Consider the following 25,148-nt stretch of genomic DNA (forward strand, 5'->3'; position numbering starts at 1 on the left):
CCTGAGAACCCCCTCTGCATCCCAGTGAGGGCTCAGGGGCTCTGGTGGCAGAGCGAGTGCTCTGAACTGCGGTGGCCTCGCCTAGGAACCCACCACCACGTCCCCGTCCCCCTCGCTCTACGTGCTCCAACCCCATAAGGACGGTCCTAATATAGTGACTTCTGGGGGCAGAGAAAGCCCCAGAGAGTGAAGTCATAACTTCTCTTTGTAAAGCTGGTAGGAAAAGACAGTGAAACATTATGATTTTAGAATTTTTGTTTGCATGGGAAAAAGGTGTTTTTAAGTTTCCTGGATCAACAACTCCCTGGAAATTTGGGATGAAAGACAAATCGTCATCACTGGAGCTCAAGATGGCATTAAATACTCTGCTGCCATCTTGGGGTGAGGACTGAAGGAAGCTGTCCTTTATACCCACCAGCCTTTTTCTTAAGAATCCCATCCTGCTTGCCCCCCAGCCCTCTGTCAATCCATTACCGCCCGCTCCCCACTGGAGCCATGGTTCTGGCGAAGGTGGAGAAGTGAGCTCCCAAAGCACCCTCCTAGGCCTGGCTGCCTCCGCGCCCTCCAAGGCCCTGGGACCAGTGAACAGGTCTCTACTGCTTGCTGGGCATTCCCTATGGAAACGCTAGAGAAGGAGAGGCTGGCTGGCCTCCTGCCTAGGAACTGGAGCTGATACTGAACCAGAGGCAGTGAAGCCTTCTCTGTGGGGTCCAGACGGGGCCAGGGTTGCAGACAGGGGAGCCGTAGCCCCTGGTGGGCATCTCCAGGATAGCCTGAGGGCCTGACTCTTAGCACCTTCCTCTCCCACTCTCCATCTACCTGCAAGTCATCCGGGCCCAAGACCTGCTGGTCAGAACCCTTGTTCCTGCCTCTGCATTCCCCTCACAGCTTGTGCACCTCTCTGCTCCAGGCCTGAGGCCACACTGAATTAGATAAATGATGACAACAGGTGTCATTAATACCCAACACACGTGTAACATACCCGGCCCACGCTAAGTGGTCTCTGTGCTGCATCTCCTTTATTTTTCTCCACGGAGCAGGTGGGAACTGCCAATAGCCCCTTTTACAGCTGAGGAAAAGGCCCAGAGAGGCGGAGTCATGCACCCAAGGTCACAGAGCTGGGCGCAAACCCAGGTCCCTCTGGGACTTTGCAGGTACCCCTTTCCACTGAAAAGGGATCTTTTGCAGAGCAGCTCTGCCACTCAAGTGGGTGGGAATTCACAAAATCGGTGAAAAACCCAACGAATCAGAAGGATTCCGTGGATAAATTCAATCAGCACGAAGCAGAACCAAGACCTAATCTGCCTGCCCCTCCCACACACTCTCCAGCTCTCCCCCAGCACCCTTCACTGCAGCAGGTTTTGTGGTGGGTGATTTTCCCTCACGTGACGTAAGAAATGCTGTTTGAATAACCGATGGTGAGGGAGGCCGTGCACACTCTGATGCAGAAATAAAAACCTTTAGAAAGATGCAAGTTGGGGGATACTGGAAACTGGAGAATGGAACGTCAGTCTATAAAATTCAACATGGCCAATAAGGCTGGAGCAAGTGGTCAAGTGTTTTAGTGCTCACGGCTGCTGAGGCATCGGCAGGCCTGGGCTGGGCAGGGCTTCCAGGCCTCGGACATTTTTCCTGGGCTCATTCTGTCTTGATTCCACATTGGGCCTCATGACTTCTAAAGCACGTCAGCATTCGTGTCATAAGCATGGCCATGAAAGGGGCCAAGACTCTTCCCATCACAAGATAAACTCAACTTTCTGGAGACCCGCCTGCTCCAGGACCCCGCTGCCTGGGCCCGTGGATGAGGTGGGAAAGCTGCCCTTTCTCGGGGTGCAGAAGGCCCACAGACCTGGACTCCTCCACCGTGAATCCTCCTGTCACATGGTCCTGGCGCCGGTGCAAGTGAGACCAGAGCTCTGCCCTTCCCTCTGGGCGCCCAGGCTCCCAGCTGTGACCACACAGAAGCCCTTTTCTGCCAGTGTCACCAGCACTCTGCAGCAGGGCTCCATTCAGGCTTTCTCCTCCCCTCCCGGCCCTGCCCCACAGCAGGTCTCGGACCTCATGCAGCCCCACGTGGGCTCCCCACCTCCAGCATCCCCCGGCTCGGGCCAGTGGGCCTGTTCCCACCTGCCCAAGTGCTGCTTCTGCCATCTCACATCGTCTAATTTATTCATGTGTGGCCATTTGGGTTCAGCATCACAAATATTTCTACAGGCTGTGGCATGCACTATTCATCGGGGCCGCATGGACATGGGAATTTGTGGTCTAGCTCTCATATTCCTGAGCATCTGTGAGTTGTTGACGTCTTGGTGCAAGGCCCTGAGCCACGTGCTGAGACTATATTTGTGCACCAAGAGCCACGGGCTCTGCCCTTGAGGCTCTTACCATCCATTGGGAGCTGGCACTGCCCCTCTCACTCAAGCCCAGCAGAGGGCATGAACCCTTTGGCCCCAACTCCACGGACACGTTCTGAAGTCCTTGCAGGGCCTTCCTCATCTTGCTCAGAGGCGTTCTGGACAGGCCAGGTGACCGCTCTAGGCCAGAGCTGGAGTGCCCACCATACTGGGAACCACTGGACTGTGGGGTCCATCTGGCCACATTCTACACACAGCATGGTCTCCTGATTCACGAGATACTGTCCAGAGGGGCCAACGTGCTCTCTGCCGCCACCTGGCAGGGCCCACCCTGCTCAAGAGACCTGGGCAGTGCCTTTCAGCCTGGTTCCTACTGGACACATGCTCTGCACCAGCCCAGGGCTTCGTGGGCCTCCCTGGCTTCTGCTCTCCCAAGGCCTTCCTCTAAGGGCAGGGGCCTCTGGAGGTGGACACAAACGAACACGCATCACTGAAACGCTGCTGCTGCTATGCTGTTAAGGCTCTTTCCTCTTTCTCTTTTTTTAAAAACACATTTAACCTGTAAGACGCAGCACCCAGGTCATTTGTCAGAAGGGCATTAGAAAATCCATGACAAAACCCACGAGCATAGAGGCAGGGAGCCGTCTTCCTACCTTTAAGGAAACAGTCCTTGCTGCGGACGATGACAATCTTCTTCCCCAGCAGGCAAGCAGCACGGTGGAGCTCACAGTGGTTTTCGTAAACCCTCCCGTCGGAGCCACACACGGGCACGTAGCTGGGACTGCAGGCCTCCAGGCACCGGCACTCGGGCTCCCCCGTCTCCCTGCTGAGCGTGCACCTGCTCCCGCGGCTGCAGAACTTCTTCCTGCAGGAGGCCGGCAGCCCACGGTGGCCGGAAAGCCCTGCCAGGCACACAAACACAGAAGGTCAGCGGTGAGCACTCAGGGGTGTGAGGCACGGGCCATCTGTGTGGCTCTTTCAGGCTGTGGTGAGCAGAGACTGTGAAGCTGAGGCCCGAGGGCTCGGGCGCCCCATGGAGCCCCTGCCCCTCTGGCGGGGGTGCTACGAGCAGTGCCCTGCCGTGTAGAGCCCAGGTTTTTTGGCTGGCTCTCGCCAAACATCTCAGACACAACCCCTGCCCATCCTGGAAGGGAGGAGTAAACAGAGGGCCACACGGAGCTGGCAAAGTACCGATGGACCCTGCTGACTGAGCGGAGGAGGGCTTTCCAAGGGACAGAGGGCTTGAGCCAAGGCTCCCGTAACCACAGCACAGGGAGCATTTGCCTGTCTCTGGGAGGAGACGGTGTGGGTTGGGGGAATATGGGTTGGGGGGATAAGAGTAGCAAGGCGTGGTTCTGCCTTATAGACTCAGACAGCCAAGCAGAGGCATTTTGGTCTGATATGTTAGGCACTGGGGAGCCGTGGTGGGGTCTGGGGAGTAAGGAGAAAATGGTACTCTGAAGTGTTCAGGATCGGGGGGCAGCCAAGGCAGGGAGGCCAAAAATTGACCTATTCCTCTGAGGAGAATACAGTTCTCTAGGACACAACAGCAGTGGTGGCACCAGCAGCCTTTGTCCACTGCTCAGTCCTTTCTAGCACAATACTGCAGCCTGCAGCCGTGGGCAAGAAGGCTGAGACCATGGAAACAGCAGTTGCTGTGTTCCTTTGGGTCTCACACTTGTCATGTTGTTGTGTGTCTCCTGCACCCAACACATGCCCATAATGATCTCAGGCAGTGGTGTCCAGAGCTCACACACCAAAGCAGCAGGACAGCTGGTAGAGTGGCTTATTGCCGAAAAAGCATCTACCACCAACGTGACACTCCTCCAAAGAGTCCAGAAAACTGGATGATTGCCACGTGGCATTAATGGCAACAGATAGGAAATTGAGAATTATAAAGGGATATCAAAACGCAAATAATTAAAACATGAACGCAGATTTTATGGCCACAGAAGTCTTTGCTTTTAAGTTTTAATTAAATCTTCTTCAAAATATTGGCAAGACAGAATGGCCTGGGCCGTCAAGACTGAACTTTCAGCCTCAACTCCTACCCCATGGGATTAAAATGCCTAAGGAAAAAAAAAACTTGTTTTTGGTTGAGTCTGTTTTTCATCATTATAGATTTGAAAAGAAAAAGAAAAGTCAGTTATCGGTAGATTAACTACTTGATTCAATAACTCATTTAAATTCCTCCAGCCTTGGCAAGCTGAGAAATATTGACTTTTTCTTGAATCATAATAAACTAGAAGGTCAAAATATCTCTGAGCAGTATAAAAGTGCAGATTGTAAGTGGGCGTGGGAATCTCCTTTATCCACTTTGCTAACTGTTGGCGTGTCACCGCGAAGGCTAGGTGGCATTCACTGGCCCCAGATTGCACCCTCCTGTCAAGGCTGACAGGCGGGGGTGGGGGGAAGCCAAGGCACTCGGCAGTGGGAGGCTCTGGGCGGGAAGCCCTTCACCCACGGTGTTTATGGCTGCTTTGTCACGGAGTGTGTTTGATTAGTATGATTCTCCTGGGTTATTGGAAAATGGGTTATCCTGGAAAGCACCGGAGGCTACTGGAAGAAACTAACCAGCTCTAAAAATATCAGCCTTTGTTTCTTTCCCAAGTCAATGCCAGGACACAAAGTGCTGCCATTGTATCACTATTTTAATAAACTTCCCTGTGGGATAAGAAGGATACCCACTAGCCACCCCATTTTGAAGAAACAAAGCCCAACTTTCCGAGCCTCTGGTCTTTCAGTTCCTGCTTTGGTGCTTTTGCCCCGGCTGTGCTACCTGCCCAGACTGGGCTCTCTCTGGGTACATCAGCTCCAATGCACCCTTGGGGTCCACTTCCTCCACCAGGTGCCTGCTGCCACCTCCAGTCTGAGGGCCCCTCTCTGAACCCCCTGACCCTGAGAGGGTCTGCCCCACTCTCTGGCCTCAGGACGCCCCACGGGTGCAGGGCCTTTGTCTTCTTCAGCCTGCCCCCTCACTCAGGATTTAAGAAACACAATAGTTTTCAAAGCTGTTCTCCCTAACTCTGTTTCGGTGCTTAACCCCCAGGCTAGAAGCTGGGATGGGAAGGTGGAAAGGGCCCCGTATGCAGTGACTGTTCAGGGGTGTATCTCCCTTGCCACCTCCACGTGGGGAGCTGGAGGGATGGAGGCATGAAGGGGAGGCAACTGTCCATAGAGGTGGGCCTTCTCTGGGGTAAAGGGGACTAGGACCAGGAGTGGCAGTGCAGCGAGGCCCTTCAGAGACCACCTAATCCAGTGCAGGCATCAATGGAAGGCCAGTGAGCTGTGGACGGGGGTGGAGAGAATCCTCTCTACCTGATCCTATCCCCTCTGAGACGCCCACATACCCAGGCTGCACCCAACACCTCTGCGGACCAGCGCTGCACGTGGCGCTTCCGACGCCCAGGTTTGATCATGCTGCAGGTGTGGCTCTGAGGGCCTCCCCCAGGCTGTGCTCCGAGGGGTCAGTGTTAAGAAAACAGTTGTGCCAACCCGTGCTCATCCAAGTGGCCCAGAGCACTCAGGCTCTCGCTGACGTGGAAATGGACTGTTGGCAAATATTTGATTCCTAATTATTGGCAATTAAGACAAAAGTAGCTTGAAAGCCCTGCATCTGCCCTTCCCAGTCTGTGGCCAGTGGGCCCCCCGACAAGCAGAGAATGCCGTGCATGGGGGCGGCCTGGGGTCCCGACCCCGGCCTCCGAGACGCCGGCCAAGCGTGGTTTCATTAAATGAGCCCCTTGTCACCACTTCCTCCTTGTTATGAAAACAGAATGAATTCCCCCCTCCTACCAGGACGATGATAAAACGGTAATGGGAAAGGTAACCAAGTGAGACTGCCAGCAACTGCCTACAGTATTTATGAGGACGACCATGATGCCTGAAAAAGATATAATGTGCTTAATTTATAGTCATAAAGAAAGTCATTTACCCAGGTTAGAGACTGATCATCTCACCAAATAAGCTGCTTTTCAACACTAATTAAATGTACCGAACATGGTCAGACATGGGAATTGTTACGTGAAAGTGATGGTGGCAGAAGAAACAAGTCCATTTGTACCAGTCGGTGCTAAAGCCTCCCTCTGCAATTCAAATAAGGATTCTCGATTTGACCGCCACAGACCAGGGATCTGCAGGTGGTGGAGGTTAGCCGCGGTCGAGTCAAGCCTGTCCGACCCCGGGGGAGGGATCAGAGGGAGCGAGCCTTCCTCCTTCGCCCAGAGCAGGAAGCCTCCTTCCTTGGTTGCTCACCTCTGACCACAGCACAGAGCACAGACAGTTCAGTTATTCTGCCCCCAAACTCTGACTCAGTCTCTGAAACTGGTTCTTCACACAGAGTAAACCAGTGAGCTCTCCCCTCTCAAGGATCATGCCCTGAATTGCACACAAGGGGAAACCCCTCTGAGTTCCACTTTGGGATGCTAATTCCGCTTCGGGCATGTTTGCCCAGGGCAGCATTTCACCTGAGAACTTGCCCTTGGCTTGCCTACTAGGGGAGCCCCTCCCCTTTCCCCGGCCTGCGGAGGTCATTCTAGGTCTCTGTGGGCGGTGCTGCCTAGGCCCCCTCCGGCCGGCCTCAGTGTCCCAGCAAAGGGCTGGGGCTGAAACGCCCACTACCTCGCCCCACCCCTCCACAAAGCCACAGTGAGGCGATGGCTTGGCTCTACGGTGGCTGCACACTCTGCAGGGCCCAAGGCCAAGAAGAGGGGGACGTGGACGCGGAAGATGAGAGGCGACAGGTGCAGCCCCAAGTACCGGCCGCCCTGCACGCTGATGGCCTCACTGCTGCCTGCCGTGAACCCGTCTGGCACCGCAGCGGTCTCCAGCTTCTGCAGACAGAAGGTATCTGTACAGGAATGAGGGGCCCACCTGTCAGCAGACATAGCCCCTTACACATAGATTTATATGCTTTATTTTCTGTGCATTGATATGGATCCACCGGGGAGCTGCAGCCCATATCCTGTGTCATGGTCAGGTTCTTTAAAGACCTAGAGTGAAGAGTGGTGTGTGTACAGAGGTGTAGCTATGTGGGCTGTATCAGCCAGGGGCTGAAGGTGATGGTCCCAGTACATGTCCCTACCTCACAGCCCCAGACATGCCCAAGGTGGTCTGGATACAGAGCGTCTGGTAAACTTTGACTCTGCTTAGCAGAGACCATGCAAGTGCCTTGGAAGTGGCTGCAGAATTTGGGTTTGTGCGAGAGCCAGGCAGAGACCCAGGTCTGCAGCCAGTGCAATTTCTACACACCAGATGGGGTGGGTGGTAACAACGGGCTGCTTCAGGAGTGCCTGCCGGCCAGCTCTCCAACCACCTATTCATCCAACAAATACTTACGGAGCACCTCCCATGGGCCAGACCCTATTCTAGGTGCTGGGGACACAAGGCAGACTGGGACATTGTCCTCAGGGCACTGATAGTACAGTGCAGGAAGACACACGAGAGCGTGAACAGGCAAACACACACACAAGACAAATGTGGGCTGGGGAAAAGGCCAGGAAGGAGTTAAAAAGGGCGCTGCAGTGGGCCAGCTTTCATCTGAGTCAGGGAAACCTTCTTTTTTTGGGGGGGGCTTTCATTTTACTTTATTTATTTATTTATATTTTTTAACATCTTTACTGCAGTATAATTGCTTTACAATGGTGTGTTAGTTTCTGCTTTATAACAAAGTGAATCAGCTATACATACATATATATCCCCATATCCCCTCCCTCTTGCATCTCCCTCCCTCCCACCCTCCCTATCCCACCCCTCTAGGTGGTCACAAAGCACGGAGCTGATCTCCCTGTGCTATGTGGCTGCTTCCCACTAGTTATCTATTTTACATTTGGTAGTGTATATATGAAACTACCATGCCACTTTCATGCCACTACCATGTCACTTTCCATGCCACTCTCTCACTTTGTCCCAGCTTACCCTTCCCCCTCCCTGTGTCCTCAAGTCCGTTCTCTACGTCTGCATCTTTATTCCTGTCCTGCCCCTAGGTTCTTCAGAACCATTTTTTTTTTTTTTTTAGATTCCATATATATGTGTTAACATACGGTATTCATTTTTCTCTTTCTGACTTACTTCACTCTGTATGACAGTCTCTAGGTCCATCTACCTCACTACAAATAACTCAATTTCATTTCTTTTTATGGCTGAGTAATATTACATTGTATATATGTGCCACATCTTCTTTATCCATTCATCTGTCGATGGACACTTAGGTTGCTTCCATATCCTGGCTATTGTAAATAGAGCTGCAATGAACATTGCGGTACATGACTTTTTTGAATTATGGTTTTCTCAGGGTATATGCCCAGTAGTGGGATTGCTGGGTGGTATGGTAGTTCTGTTTTTAGTTTTTTAAGGAACCTCCATACTGTTCTCCAGAGTGGCTGTATCAATTTACATTCCCACCAACAGTGCAAGAGGGTTCCCTTTTCTCCACACCCTCTCCAGCATTTATTGTTTGTAGATTTTTTGATGATGGCCATTCTGACTGGTGTGAGGTTATAGCTCATTGTAGTTTTGATTTGCATTTCTCTAATGGTCAGTGATGTTGAGCATCCTTTCATGTGTTTGTTGGCAGTCTGCGTATCTTCTTTGGAGAAATGTCTATTTAGGTCTTCTGCCTTGAGAACGTGAGATTTGACCTGAGACCTGAAAGTTAGGTGGCAGAGCCCCGGGGAGAGAACAGCAGCCTGGGGGCCCAGAGCCCTGTGTACAGAGCAAGGGGGCGGCACAGGGAGAGGCCTGGATTGATCCCAGGCAGACCTCACTGGGGCAGAACCAGTCTGTAGAGTCAAATTTGCCGCCTTGCCCAGCTGTACCCCCAGGGAAGTGGGGTGACTCTCGTTCCCTGGAAGCCTGCAGTCAGCTCTTGGGAACTGAGTGTTGGAGGGAGGCCCCATCTCCTGGCGTTCAGCACTCCTAGCTCCACGCCTGGCTGAAAGGGCCCGTCCTCAAACACTCCCACAGGCCACAAGGCTCTTAGCACCTCACAGGCTGCTGGTGGGGACAAGAAAAGCTCTCCTGGTCTCAGCACTGGCCCCCTTGGTGGCAACCTCCATATTCTCTGGGTGACCTGAGTACTGCGGCTGCCCTGGGTCCACCTCTGCCCTGCAAAGTCTCATTCACACTCAAGGGTTGGAAAGAGAATCTGCAATTCCTCCCAGGGAGATGTGCATTTCCAGTAGTACCCAGCCAGGGGGGCTGTTGCTTAAAGTAACTCCTAGTTACTGAGTAAACGGTAAACTCCTGTTTACTGAGGCGTGCCAATGGCCAAGCACCATGCCTAACACTTACATGAGCTCATCTAATCCTCATTTCATCCTTGTAACAGCCCTGTGAAGTAGACACACAGGCCTCACTCTGAATGTATTTGTGGCATGTATATGTGCCCATTTTACAGACTGGGAAATACGAGTCAAGCAGTGACATGCCTATGGTCAGACAAGTAGGTTGTAGGTGGTGCAGCCTAGATTTGAATGAGTCTCACCCCAAATCCCTCGGACTTGGGATAATCTGCTCAGTCAGGAATACGATCACTGCCTCAAGGAACTCAGGCCAGGAGGGTTCAGATGTCCATAGTCTGAGCTTCTCCAACATCAGGACACATACAAATGTCAGCAGTCCTGGCCGGTAGGCTCTCTGCTGCTCACACAAGAACATGCAGCTAGGAGGCCAATTTAGCAAATTCTCTGAGGGCTGGAGGTTTACAGAGTCACAGGAGGAAGTGCTGCTTGGATCTTCGAACATCGAATCCCAAACCCACTCCTCAAGCATGGACACCGGGTCCGCGACCCCCTCCCTCCATTATGATGTCTCTCAGCTTCATTGCCCCCCTCCTCTGGGCTTTTCCCCTGAAATTGTTCAGGTGACTAGTGGGCAGACGTGATGTTCTCTCAGTGACCACACAGCACAGCCTAAGCCGAGACCACTGTGTGCTTCATGAAAATGGAAGTTTGACCAGCTCAGAAACACGTGATCAATTTTCCAGCTCCCAAAGCTTAACAGAAACATATGATTACCCATCGCTGGAAGATAACTTAACCTGTTCTGTGTATGGCTCACAGATACTAAATTAAGGTCTGACAAATTGGCTTCAAAACACACCACTAAGTCAAAGCCAGAAATGCCTGGCACACGGAGAGAGGAAGGAGGACCTTTAACCCTCAGCGGGCTCTCAGTTCTGCCTGAGGAATTTGATTCTAACCACTTCTGCATCAAACCAAAGCACAGAGTAGGATGCTACACACTGTCCAATGCCCCTGGGCAGGGCTTCTGGAGGCAGTTATTTCCAGTCAGGGGTGAAGAACATAAGTGCCAAAGTATACTTTCCAAAAACCTGAAAACAGGACTCTGATGAGAATACAAAATGAGCAAGTGTTAAAGATTTATTAAACTCAGTAATGAGGGACCTGCAGGAGGGTGAAGCTGGTTCAAAGGAGAGTTGGAGGAGGTATACAGGCATTGGAGAGAAAAAGTGGGATGAGATAGCCAGGAGAGGCACACCATCAGGTAATGACCTATAGGGCAAGAACACCATACCGTTTGGGGGTTAATTTTTCCACCAGAAAGAAATAGTTTGCATCGTTACTGGAAACAAATCTGTACGTTAACATGTAACTGCATAGTCTGGGCCTTTAATTCACACAAAATAGTGAGTTGAACAAAGATACAACTCCCTAGCATGGATCAGTATATCATTTTTATACTGCTAAAACATGTTCCCATATGACATGGGGAGAACTTGCCACCCTCCCTTGTCCTTATTCCCAAGCTCTGGATACTTTTCCCAATGCCACAAAGTGCCTACAGATGTCATCTGAGTCGGCTGCCAGGACTTTCACCCTTGCCTCCTACCTGGGGCAGCTCCTTCCTCTGGAGCCCCCAGCCTCACAAAAGACCCCAGAGGGAGGAAATGAGACCCCGAACCACTGAGCTCAGCTCTGCTGAACTCTCACGTGCCAAAAGGCACCTGGTGTGGGAGGGTGAGAACAAGCTGGAGCCGGTCGGGTGCTCACGTGAACCCTGAACCGCATCTGGGTTTCAAGCAACCCGTGGTTAAACCTCACATTGACCCAGCCCTGGGCTCCTGGCCTTGTTAGCCGTGTGATTCCAGGCAAGTTCCCCACCCTCTTTTCCCTCTAATTTAAAAATGAGGATAACAATGGTTTGCCCTTCACAGGATTTGTTTTTTTGAGGATTAAATGCGCTGACTCATGTGAAGGGCTTGGCACACAGTAAGTGCTCAATTCAGACATTTGGAATTACTGACAGGTTGAATAAATAAGACTGAAAAATAAGAAGCCATTTGGTTTTACTGATATAAGTGTATACAAGCATGGGCTGGTTACAATCTTCAGGAGGCCTGCCTTAATGAAAAGGGGAGCATATTTATATAGAAAGTATTGCCTGGTTTTAAAAGGCAGACTCGCAATAGCATGCTTCATAATGTCTCGAGGAAATGCTTCCCTTGCAGTTTCCCTTACATTGGGAGTTTGCTTGACCCAAGTGGAGTCTGCCCAGCTCCTGAGGGAGTCTGAAGTCACACATCCTCAGGGCACAGTGACCAGCACTGGCCTGCAGCCCAAACGCAGCAGGCTCCACTCCACACCTCAGGGTCCCTGCCAGCCGAGCCCAGAGCTCGGTTTCAAAGGCAGCCATGGCACGGGCCCTGGTCCTGTGAACGTCACAGGCCCACTTACCTCAGTCAGTCCTGGTGTATCTCCCCACTCTGGGAGCCCTTTGCACTGTTATGCCACCTCTCCCTCTATATTGTATGATGATAGTAAAGCTACCTGACTCACGATTTCTAAGAGCTTTCTCCCTGGGGCCTCCCACAGGCATACTCCACTTAAAACGGGCTCCCAGACTGCCGGCCTGGAGCTTTTTCTAGCTGTTTGCCGGCACTCAGCACTTCTCACCCTCTGGTCCTGTGGCTTCCCAGACAGAAGAGCAGGCCCTGGGGCAGGGCCTCCGCAGCCAGACTTCACAGTCACCCAGAGCTCCAGGGCGGGCATGCAGTGGTCCCTGTGGTTTCAGGGCAAAGACCAGGTTCTACTTCTGCTGTTCAGAGCTCGGCACGGGGCCTGGCACAGAGTGGGCTGCGGAAAACGCCAGGCGAAAGACAGAATCTGATTAGGACACTGCAGAGACCCAAGACAGCTTGCTAGAGATCTGAGTAATCAGAAATCAATGGTTCCAAAGAAACAGACATGGCGACACAATGAGTAATAGAAGGAGTGGAGACTGTGGACAGCATTTGGGTGGGAGACTGGAGACCTGGGTTCTGTCCGGGTTCTACCAAAGCAAGTCTCTTTCACACCTGAGCCGCAGTTTCCTTATCGGTAACGTGAGGCAGTGTCTAGAAATTCCTTGAGACTGAATTTAGGGTGTCTATAAAAGCCTGTGTTCTAACTTGCACATCTTTTGGCTGTAATAAAACTACAATAATCCCTTCTTTTTCTTTTTGCCTCTATTTGCCCTATCAAGTTATTTCAACTGGCCCCTGAAGGGTTATTTCAGAGACGAACTTGGGAAGAAAAGCTGCATAAAGATGTGAAGCACAATAGGATTTTTTGCCCTTGGGAGAGTTTCTTTTACAAAATGGTTTTGTTTTAGAGTACTTCCTCCAAATATATTCCTATCCCAAAGTTCCTGTTCCTCTCCAGTTCGCATCTGTCTTATTCTCCGTCACCAGGGCCCTCATTTTTCCACCTGGTACTGAGCTCCCTTGTCACTTTCTCTAGCTCCTCGGGGCTCCCTGTGTCTTCCAGCTGAGGGGGCCAGTTGTTGCTGTTCTCAGTGGGTCTTCACTCTCTCCATGATGCCTCATTACGTGGGTTCGTTCCTGCTTCTCCACCAACTAATGATTCAAGGCCATGACACCTCGGACTGCCTCCAATTATTTCAAGGATTATTGTGAAGACACTCAGCGTGAGCCACCAGGATGCTCCCCAACACTTTAGACCTATGACCGCAGAGGGGATGCTAAATCCTTCTAGGGCCCTTTACCTGCTGTACAAGTGCTGCCCCCAGGTCAACACTTTATCTTGGTAGATCACTGGTCTTTGATGTATCTTATAAACAGAGAGAATAATATGTACTTCTTGACCATCCTTTTAAAGGAAAAAATGAAGCATAATGAAAATATCTAATACTAGCACAGAAGAATTTAGTACTTTCAATCAGAAGGGTATCAGTTTCACCTCTCAAAGATCTGCCCTTTTCTCTCATTGGGATTAGCAGCCATAAAAATATTTGCTGGGTAATATCAAAATAAAGCTTAGTAATAGTATCAAATAGGGAATTCCATTTCTCCTCTGGTTTGCCTGAACCAAGTGGCTGCTGAGGCCTCTGGCAGGTGGGCCTAAGGGCTCAGGGAGGCTGGCTATCCTGGCTGAATGGGTCTCCCACCCGAGACCAGGAGAGCACATGCTGACCAGAGAGCAGGAGGCTTCTTCCAGGTGTCTCCGCAGGGGCTCGACAACCTGTCTACTCCCACATAGAGGCCCTCAGGACCAGCCACCCCCTATCAGGGCCTATCTGGGAGACCACTACTGCATTAGAGTCCTTCCGCGTCTGAACTTGAGCTCCAGGGAGCAGGCAGTGGACAATCACCATGCACACTAGGGGGTCCAGCCTCCAGGGGGAGGAAGAACCAGCAGAATCAGAGCTGCTGGAGAAGGATAACAACTTCAACAGAGACAACAAACCATCAAAACTCCAGGAGAAGTGACTACAGCACAGAGAAGGTTTTCAAGAGAGTTGTGATTTTTGAACCCAAAAGAAAATCAGAGGAATTTAAAAAGAAAATGGTCAGTATTGGGACTCAAATGAGTGGCCTCCAGGATCAAGTAGAGTACATATCTCAAAGCCCAGAGCAAAAATAGAAAAAAAGTTCTAAAATACAGTAGTCATTCTAAATAAAAACTTTAAGGAAAAAAGGCACGGAGGACAATTTCCAAATACATCCCTTTAAATGACCAACCACTGTTTCAATTAAAAATCAGGAGCCAGGCAGGGATACTTGTCATCACCATTTTTATTCATAAAGGAAGTGTAGTAAGACAAGAAAATGAAATATTAGTAAAAATTTGGAAAAGACAACTAACAATTATCTCTTTTTGCTGATTGTATATCTATATACTTAGAAAACCAAGGGGCTCTAGTGCAAAGATACGAAAATTTTAAGAGAATTATTATGAGGTGGTTGGACAGATGATAAATATGCCCAAATTAACCATTCTTTTCTTCACTAGCAAAATAATTAGAAATGGGAAAGGGAAAATAGTCCACTGATAATAATGATAAGACTATAAAAGATAAGACTATATTGGCCCCAGATAACCAAGAAAAATAAGAAAAAGAATAATGAAGGGGGATGTGCCTTTCCGACGTGCCTTTCCAGATAGCAGAACATCAAACCAGAAAGCTGCTATGATCAAATCAATACAATAATGACTGAGGAATAGACAGATCAATGACTGTAGCTGTAACAATAAAATAGAAGAAGGGATCCAGAAATAAATCCCTGTGTATCTGAAAATTCGATGTATGACAATAGTGGCTACTGCATGGGGTACCTGATAGTCATTTGATAAACGATGTTGGGGTACCTAGCTATCCACCTGGAATAAAATAACATCAGAACCCTATTTCACACCACATAAAAGTCAAATTCAAGTAGCTGTAAATGTTTGTTATTCTTATTAAATAATGAGTGGATATAAAAGAACAGTTACACACTTTGTGGACAGCATAAGCGTTGCAGCACAATGAACAACTATGTACTCATCGACCCATTTAAAGAAAAAGAACAGTTTCATTAGTTTTGAGTTCCTCCGATACTATACCCTCATTTCCACTCAGAGGTAAACATTATCTGGATTTTTTTGTTTATTATTATTTTGCTTTTCTTTGTAGTTTGATCTCATCTTAGTATTTCTATGCAATATACTGCTTTTTTTTTTTACATGTTTCTGAACTTGACAGAAATAAATCACATTGTATTTATTTACCTGAGAAGTTACCTCTTTGCTCTTGCACTATGTTTTGTTTCATCCACATCGTTGCATATACCTTTAATTCATTTTCACTTATGTTGCCCATTGTACACACACATCATTATTCATTTATATAGTCTATTTAGGTTGTTGATTGCCTTTTCCCATGGTCCTCTTTCTCTCTTTTGTTTCTTTATTTTGGATTGAATATTTCACCTTTCATTCTTTTTCTTCTAGTCAGATAAAAATTGAACATACTCTTTTTATTCTTCTACTCTTTACTCCATAAATTAAAAAATGTATAAATTAACCCAAGTCTAAAGTTACCCAATAACTTTACCCTCCACATGAAGAAGAGCATATGAACTACAATCATTCCTTTCCTGACCTAAATATATGATAATAGTATATATTAATTCTATCTTTATTCCTCAAATTTTCTTAGTTGTGTTTGTCTAAAATATCCATTTTATCCTTGTTTTAAAGAGTCATTTATGCTGCGTAATTAATTCTATGTTCACAGATTTTTCCTCTCAACTCATTAAACATTTTATTCCCCTGCTCCTTGGCTTCCACTGTTGTTGAGATGTCAGCTGACAGCCTTTTCATTCTTTTGTAGGTAATCCATCTTTTCTCTTTGGATCATTTTAAGATCTCTTTGGTTTTCTGTAGTTTCTCTATGATGTAAGTAAGCATATTTCTTTGCTTTTGTTCTGCCTATAATTCATTGGGTTTCCTGGAAGTGAGGATTCATGTCTTTCATCAATTCGTGGAACTCACAGCCATCTTCCTTTAGATACTCTCTCTGCTCCATTATTTCTCTCCTTTTTCAGGCATTCTGATTAGACACATGTTACAAGTTCTCATTCTATCTCAATATCTCTTATCTCCTTCACATTTCCCATATTTGGTTTCTCTGTGTTGCATTCTGTGTAATTTTTTCGAATTCATCTTCTAGCTCCTGAATTCCCTCTTTGGCTTTTTCTAGTCTACTCTTACATTCTCCCATTGAGTGTTTAACTTTGAATTTTTATTTCTAGAAGTTCTATTTAGTTCTTCATGAAGATGAATGGTCATCTGTAGAATCTCTTGATTTTCAAACATATTCCAATCTTCAAAAAATATTAAACATACATATTTTATTTTCTGTGTTACTTTGTTATTTATGCTGGTTGTTACATGGTGCTTCCCCCCACGGTGTTTTAAGATTTTTTTTTTTTTTTTAAAGAATGAGCTCACAGTTCCTGGAAGTCGATCTATGAAAATTCAGGATGCACAGTTTGAAGATGGGCTCATCTTGATTGTGCCAGGCATTCAAGGACTCCATCATTCTGGGTTAAACTCAATTTTATGTTTGAGATTTTACAGACTACCTAGATAGTTTGCATCTGAGCTACAATTTCTTGTGGAGATCAGCATATGGTTATATGTTATCATGGGACGTTTTCCCTCTCTGCTCTCTAATTTTGTGCCAAGATTTGAGACAAGCACATTTTCTTGCACTTGCTTGGGACAAGGTGTGTTTCTTTCTTGTTTAACCCTCCACTGTGGATGTAACCCTTTGGAGTTTCAGGTTTATAATGGGAAGGGGGAAATTTTTCCAAATATGCCCACCTTGGAAGGATGCTGGGATTTGTCCTTGCTGCCCTGAATTATGCTGGGTGTGCAAACCAAAGCTAAGGTTCACCCAGTTTGGCAAAAGCCCTCCAGGTAAAGCCAGCTTCATAGCTACATTACCTCTCTAGGTTTCTGATTTCACTAGCTTTTTTAACCTCTAAGTATTCCTTACATTCTTACCAGCACATCAAAGCTTAAAAGAATTTAAAAATATATTTCTCTGCCCACTGCCAGAGGCAGAAGTTAGATTATGACTTTAAAAAATTTTACATAACAATTTTAAAAACTGAGGTAAATACAGGGGTATGACATTCAACACAGCACTAGTTAGCTCTTTGGAAAGTGGCTGAGAACTGTTCCTGCCACAGAAGAGACTCAGGAAAGGCTGGGGTCATTGCCAGATAGCCTACTGTAATTTTCCTGAGTCCACCTGCATGTCTAAAGCAAATTTAAGCCCTTCCATCACCAGAAAGTTAAAAATTAAAGAGAAGTCTATGAATGGGGTGCAGTGGAAAAAAAAAAAAAGACACAGTTGTCCCCAATAACCTATGTCCCAATCTGCCACCTCAAAGCCCAGAGCAGGGCCTCTCAGTAGCAGTATTTTTCTCAGTATACAGATGTGGCTGGTGACAAATACAAGGAGAGTGACTGGCCACTTTTGGACCACTTGTGACAAAAGAAATAAAAAGATTGAGTTGAGTTTGAAGTATCTTCTGAATAAACAATGCCTTTAGGCACCGTGTGGGTCTCCGACCTTTAATGTCATCTGATCTCTAGACATTGACCACAGCAAACCTGCTTTCGACTGGTCCTGCTCTCCGGAGGCAGCAGCATCAGAGTGAGGGCTTTACTCTCATTGACATATTTCTACCTAAAGCCTGGGCAGAAGTCACTCTGTAATAGGTGTTATTTACAGTGGCAAAATGGAACAATATTAAAAATCAAAATATCCTTCTAAGCAGGTCTTATTAGCCAAAACAAAATTATTTTTGATTTGTGACAACTAGCATACTTATCATCTCAACTCTAAACATGTCAGAATGACTTTTGCTTTTTTAACTGAAGGAGAGAAAATTCTAATGATATTTTAACTTCAAAAATTCATAGTTAGGAGGTAGGCAGCAGAGCATAGTGGTGGCCAGGTGTGGGGGTGGGGCACCGCAAGGAAGGGGACCAAAGGATGATGGCCAAGTTGGTTCTGGTAGGCAGCTGCACTGGGCAGTGGCAAGGTGGAATAAGGACCCACAGAGGAAGTGGGGTCAGGACATTATTTTATATACAGAGGGACCTAGTAATGGATGAATACCTTGAGGATAATGGGAGCCAGGTTTCTCATTGAAGAAGAGAGTTATAAATATGAAAAGAGGGAAGCTAGCAGGAACCCCATAGAATGAACCCTGTATATATATGTGTGTGTATGTGTGTGTGTGTGTGCATGTGTGTGTGTGTGTGTGTGTGTGATTTCCTGTATCTCTTTTCTGAGAGGGTCCAGGAGCAGCAAAACTCCAGTGGCAAGGAGCACATTTTACTCTCATGTCTTGGTTTCTAAATGCAATTCACCACTAATGGGAACCAAAACTCTTTGAAGAAATGGCTTATTCCAGAGAAGGGGCAGGGAAAGTATAAGAAGAGCCCAGAATAGCTTGCTGTGCCAGAAAGTAAAGAAAAACTTTCTTACATATCAAAAGATGGGACATATCAAAAGACACAGAAACCAGTTTGAAGAAGCTCCCACTGGCCAAATCTGGGATATTTTGGGCATGAAAATAAATAATGATAGCAGCAGATAATATCCCATTGAATACACAGAAATCTACAAATCCACACTGATTTTTAAAAAGTGAGTGAATAAATGGGGAAACAAAGAAAATTCTTCCTTACAGTAGAATTTCAATTAATAAAAGTAGAAGAAATCAAGGAATTAGAAAATTTTCATTTGGCAATGATAGTACTAATTATTTCAGGCCAAAAAAAAAATCAATAAATGCTAAAACTAGTGGGTGAAAGAGGAATAACAGGATATTTACATAGTTTCAAAATAGCTCATCAGAAAACATTTATTAGTTTTAAAGGAAAACCGAGCAACTTTACAGTGGAGAAAGCTGGCAGATATCACCTTATTCAAGTGATCAAAGTTAACATCACCAGTGATGGGAGAAGTTGACATCAATTCTTAATTGCTGGGATGCAGGAGAAGAGCTCATCATAACTTCACTTATATTCTTGCCAAAAATTCATAACCTCAATGTAGTCGCAAGGAAACATCAGAAAAACCCAAATTGAGAGACACTATTAAAATGACTGGCCTATAATTTTAAAAAATGTTAAAGATATGAAGGTCAAGGAATGATTGAAGAACTGTTCTGAACTGAAGCAGGCTGAAGATAGATGACAGCTAAATGTAATGGGTGATCTGGTGTGAATTCTCTTACTAAAAAGGATGTTGTCAGGACAGTTGGCAAAAGTTGAATGGGGTCTTTTGTGAAGTATATATGAGAGTTCTTTGTACTGTTCCTACAATTTTCCAGTAATATGGAAAATATTTTTAAAAATAGGGCATCTTAAATTTCAGACAGAATTATACTTCTATATAGGACAGAGAAATTTCCAAAAGACTGTTGTCCCTATTATAACAACAGAAAAACCCAGAAGGACTAAAATTCATATCTTTCTTAAAGTCATGTGACAGTAATGATGGAATATATGTCTAAGTGAACCAAATTCAGAGAAGAACAAGGCTTTAATAGAACTGATTATACAATATATGAAATAAAGGATTTACTAACTGATCTTTAATAAGAATAAGCTGACTGGACACAGCAGATAATGAGATCAGCAAATTCCTAGATAAGTCAGTAATAAAAATGACTGAAGCACAGAGAAGAAAAATAGTGAAAAAAAATTGAACAGATCACAAGAGAGCTGGGGGATAATCTGAATAGGACTAACATACATGTAATTGGAGTTTTAGGAGAGGAGAGAAAGAATAGGGCAAAAGGAATATTTCAAAAGATATTGAATAAAACTTTAAAAACTGACTCAATCCATGACACGGGAGGTAAGACTATTCAAGGGAGAAAAGACAGTCTCTTCAATAAGTGGTGCTGGGAAAACTGGACAGCTACATGTAAAAGAATGAAATTAGAACACTCCCTAACACCATACACAAAAATAAACTCAAAATGGATTAAAGACCTAAATGTAAGGCCGGATACTATATAACTCTTGGAGGAAAACATAGGCAGAACACTCTCTGACATAAATCGAAGCAAGATCTTTTATGATCCACATCCTAGAGTGATGAAAACAAAAACAAAAATAAACAAATGGGACCTAATTAAGCTTAAAAGCTTTTACACAGCAAAGGAAACCATAAACAAAATGAAAAGACAACCTACAGAATGGGAGAAGATATTTGCAAATGAAGGGACTGACAAGGGATTAATCTCCAAAATATACAAACAGCTCATGCAGCTCAATATCAAAAAAAATACAAACAACCCAATCAAAAAATGGGCAGAAGATCTAAATAGACATTTCTCCAAAGAAGACAGATGGCCAAAAGCACATGAAAAGATGCTCAATATCACTATTAGAGAAATGCAAATCAAAACTATGGTGAGGTACCACCTCACACTGGTCAGAATGGCCATCATCAAAAAATCTACAAAAAATAAATGTTGGAGAGGGTGTGGAGAAAAGGGAACCCTGCTACACTGTTGGTGGGAATGTAAACTGGTACAACCATTATGGAGAACAGTATGGAGGTTCCTTAAAAAACTGAAAATAGAGCTACCATATGATCCAGCAATTCCACTCCTGGGCATAGGAGAAAACCGTAATTCAAAAAGACACATGCACCCCAATGTTCATTGCAGCACTATTTACAATAGCCAGGACATGGAAGCAACTTAAATGTCCATCGACAGAAGAATGGATAAAGAAGATGTGGTACATATATACAATGGAATATTACTCAGCCATAAAAAGGAATGAAATAATGCCATTTGCAGCAAGATGGATGGACCTAGAGATTGTCATACTGAGTGAAGTAAGTCAGACAGAGAAGGACAAATATTGTATGATATCGCTTATATGTGGAATCTAAAAAAACCGGCACAAATGAACTTATCTACAAAACAGAAATAGTCACAGATGTAGAAAACAATCTTATGGTTACCAGGAGGAAAAGGGGGAAGGATATATTGGGAGATTGGGATTGACATATACACACTACTGTATATAAAATAGATAACTAATAAGGACCTACTGTGTAACACAGGGAACTCTACTCAATACTCTGTAATTACCTATATGGGAAAATAATCTAAAAAAAGAGTTGATATATGTATTCAATATAACTGATTCACTTTGCTGTACAGCAGAAAGTAACACAACATTGTAAATCAACTGTACTCCAATAAAAATTAAAACAAACACAAAAAACAAAACAAACAAATGAAAAACCTGAAAGACATCAACCAAATATCCAAGAAGGTATGTAAACCAAAGCAAAAGGAACTCCAGCAAAGAAAACCACAATGAAAACCATCATCAAACTACTGAAAACCAAATATAACAAGAAAATGTAAAAAGAAGCCAGAAGAAAAAAGGTATACCACCTTCAAGAGAATAAGAAGATTGATGTTGGGACTTCCCTGGTGGTGCAGTGGTTAAGAATCTGCCTGCCAATGCAGGGGACACAGGTTCAAGCCCTGGTCTGGGAAGACCCCACATGCTGCGGAGCAGCTAAACCTGTGTGCCACAACTACTGAACCTGCGTGTCTGGAGCCTGTGCTCCGCAACAAGAGAGGCCGCAATAGTGAGAGGCCCGCGTACCGCGATGAAGAGTGGCCCCCGCTCACCGCAACTAGAGAAAGCCCTCGCACAGAAACGAAGACCCAACGCAGCCAAAAATAAATAAATAAATAATTTTTAAAAAAATGCTAAAAAAAAAAAAAAGATATTTTTATTCAACACATTAGAGACAAGGAAATAGCATACTTTGAAGCACTCTGAGTTTGCAGCCACTCAGTTTTGATATTTAGACCGTCTGGGGCACCTGGGTCCCCTCGGTTTGCTGGCCCACACTGCCTCCCTGTTGGTGATGCTGCAATACTGACAGGTTAGATGACAGTGTCCTCTGAAAGGCACCGCTGCCCATCCCAGGCCAAAGGAAGGCTGGACTGGACAGGGAAGCTGGCAGTACCCTGACCATGTGGTCACATGGGCCATTTTGGCTGAGTTCACCATGGACAGTTCCCATTTCTGGGCTCATTTCTAAACACCAGAGAAGGGAAAGAATGCTGGCTTTGGGGTCCAACAATCTTGAGCTCCTCATCTGGAAAATGGGAGAACAAACCTTACCCGGAGGTCAGCAGAGAAGAATACAATGAACATAAAACACCTGGCCCAACTGCCAGCATGCCCCAGGAACATGCTAGATCTTTCTCCATTCCCAATAAAAAGAGATTCCATTGAAAGGAAACATATAAAAACAAATCTATAGATCCTTTACATGAAATTTCTCATCTATATCAGATTGTGCTGAAATTTTAGCCTGTGAATTAACCTATTTCAAGTGAACACTGATAGAAAAGATGGATGGGCTCACATTTATTGAGCATTTACTATGCTCCAGACACTAGAAGTGCTTGATATAGATTTTCTTCATAGGTGATTGTGTTACCAATTTTAAAAAACACTTTACTACAAAGGTTTTAGTTTGTGCATCTTTTTAATATTAAAATTTCGTTCAAGTGACAAAAATGAATGAGCTTCAGCTAAAGCCCAAGATTTGTTCCAGAAGCTGTTCTCAAGCTATTCAGATGGCCTGTCCCCACTGGTCTTGCCCTTTATCAGGAGACCCAGAGCAAGGCATCTTGACTGGCACACATAAGACAAGGCCCATCCCAGTCGGCAAAGCTGTTAAACTGCCAGGCCTGAGGTTTAACAACTGTCCATAGCAGGAGCTGTGTTGAGATATTAAGAAAGAGACATAAGGGAAAACTATTTTGAATGTGAGTTTAGATTGTTCAGAAGAAAACCTGGCAAAGTAATTAGCAGACTCCTGTGAGGAAAGATTTAAGGCCCAACTGACTCCTAAGACTTCCATGACATCTGAATCTCCACTGCTGGAGATTCATTTCTTGGAATAGCCCTTCTGGGTTCCTCTCTGAAAGTATCAATTTGAACTTTAAGTTAAAGCATTCATTCATTCATTCATTCATTCACTTATTGAATAATTTTGTGTTCCTACATGGGCTAGGCACTATGTCCTGGGAATACAGCAGAGAACAGGACACACATGGACCCTGCCCTCAAAGCTTATGGCTACCATATACAGCTGTGCAGTTTGTGCACTGCACAATACGTCCAGTGGGGGATGAAATCTAGTCTAGTTCATAGTCTATGTTTCCTGGCATTGGGTTGAATTTGTCTGGATGAAGGGACACTATTTTCTCTCACAGAGATGTCCTCTACTTGCCAAGCCAAGAACTGACAGCTCTCTGTTTGCCCACTGGGGGCACTTTTATTCTGACGTATGCAAAGGCTGTGGAGGAGACGGTCCTGAACACATGGTCACAGGGCCGTGACGGTCTCACGGATGTCTCCACAGCCTGTTGGTTTGGGCAGAGGTCTCCCCCTGGCCCACAGCCAGGCCTCAATGGGAGGACGGAGACATGAAAAAGAGAGTCTGTGTTTGAAGTTGGGGTGAGGGGAAGGGAAGCAGGACCACTTGGGTGGGCTCCAGTCCTCCTGTCCAGTCTTGTGGACCTCACTGGGCAAGACCCTCCTCTCCCTGGCCTCAGCCCCCTGCTCTTCGGTTTAGGGGCAGGTGGAACTGGACTATTTGTGACTTCCCTTGCAGTTCTCATCTGCCCTTATTGGTCCACCGTCCCTGAGAGTAGGCCTCTGATCTCAAAAGAAACCATCCCTCCCAGGTAGGAATTCTTAAAACACAGAACGTGCTAACGGAATACTGAGTGTAGCCCTTTATGCCTGACCACAGGGAGGTCTTCCCCACCAAGGGAATGAGCACAGAGCAGCTGGGAGCCTGAGGAGACCGGCCTCCCATCCCTCCGTGGGGCTGTGCTGACTGACAGGACCAGTGGACTTGGGGCTCCAGTATAACAAGCCACTGTCACTGTGTGGTGGCTCTGGGCAGATGGGCTGCGCTGCCCTGCTGGCTTGGAAGCTCCCTAATTGGAGAACAATCCGAAGGTGGTCTTCTGACAGAGATCATTAGGGGAGAGACTAACAATTCTGATTACTCATAACACAGCTCCCACGGCCAATTAACAGCAGAGGAGGCTGAACTGTATCATGGGCTGGGGGCATGATCTCTACGGCTTTGTGCCTTCTGACGGGGTAAGACAGTGGGCAGCTGCAGAGCAGAGGAAGTGGTGGCAGAAGGGGTGGCGGAGGCAGGGCTGGGGGAGGAATAATCTGGGAGCATCTGTCCTGCTGCGCCCCAACCTGCAGGCGGACAACCTGCCAATCCCTGATTTAATGACACATGGATAGAACCTCCAAGTCCCTTCGTCAGCTTAACAAACTCCACTGCCACCACAAGGTGAGAACCCAAACCCCGGATAAAATATCTCTTCCTTCCAAGAGCCAGCATGGGTTTTGGAAGGAGCAAGCCAGCGTTTCAGGATCTAAAACCAGCTCAGTCTCAGCATGTCTTGTCACATTCTTGGCATTTGACTTCTGAGCTCAAAGGCTCAGGGGACATTTGGTTTTATTGAATCAGAAAGTACACCAATGTTCCTTCTTATAGGCTGGCTCACATCGTCTCCTCCAGAAGGTCCCAGCGGTGTCACCAGAAGAGAGTCAGCCAGCCCTGGTTTACAACCTGCTTCTGCTTTTACCAGCTGCGTGGCCTTGGACCAGTCACACCTCTCTGGGCCTCAGTTTCTACAGCTGAAGAGCTAACAACCAGTACCTCGCCTAAGGGTAAGAGAGGGCTCACTCACAGCACTCAGGACAACCTGGGGCCGCTAGAAGGTTCTCAGTACTTGGAAGGGCTCCTTGTTCTATCAGTTTCTTCAGCCAAACCCTATTCTAAAGGAATGAACCCAGAAGCCTGAGAGGACGGAGCCCCTCTGGGAGAAGCTGTAACTGTCCAGCTCAGGGGCTTGCCTTTCCCCACTGGCAGGGCGGCCACCCTCTCTAGGGC

The 25,148-nt window shown here is 46.5% G+C and overlaps 1 protein-coding gene across 4 annotated transcripts in view; it reads right to left on the reverse strand.

Annotated features, from left to right (window-relative positions):
• Positions 1-25,148, reverse strand: part of FSTL4 (follistatin like 4) — a 427,364-nt gene that overhangs the window by 230,611 nt on the left and 171,605 nt on the right. For 3 of the 4 annotated variants that reach the window (XM_059917072.1, XM_059917073.1, XM_059917071.1), the window contains exon 4: positions 3,008-3,256. The exons of the other annotated variant lie outside the window; for it this stretch is intronic. In XM_059917072.1, coding sequence (XP_059773055.1) covers positions 3,008-3,256 — 249 coding nt within the window. The remainder of the gene's footprint in view (positions 1-3,007; positions 3,257-25,148) is intronic. 4 annotated transcript variants of the gene reach the window in all.

The sequence above is a fragment of the Balaenoptera ricei genome, chromosome 3 (genome assembly GCF_028023285.1).
Source record: "Balaenoptera ricei isolate mBalRic1 chromosome 3, mBalRic1.hap2, whole genome shotgun sequence".
NCBI classification, from domain to species: domain Eukaryota; kingdom Metazoa; phylum Chordata; class Mammalia; order Artiodactyla; family Balaenopteridae; genus Balaenoptera; species Balaenoptera ricei.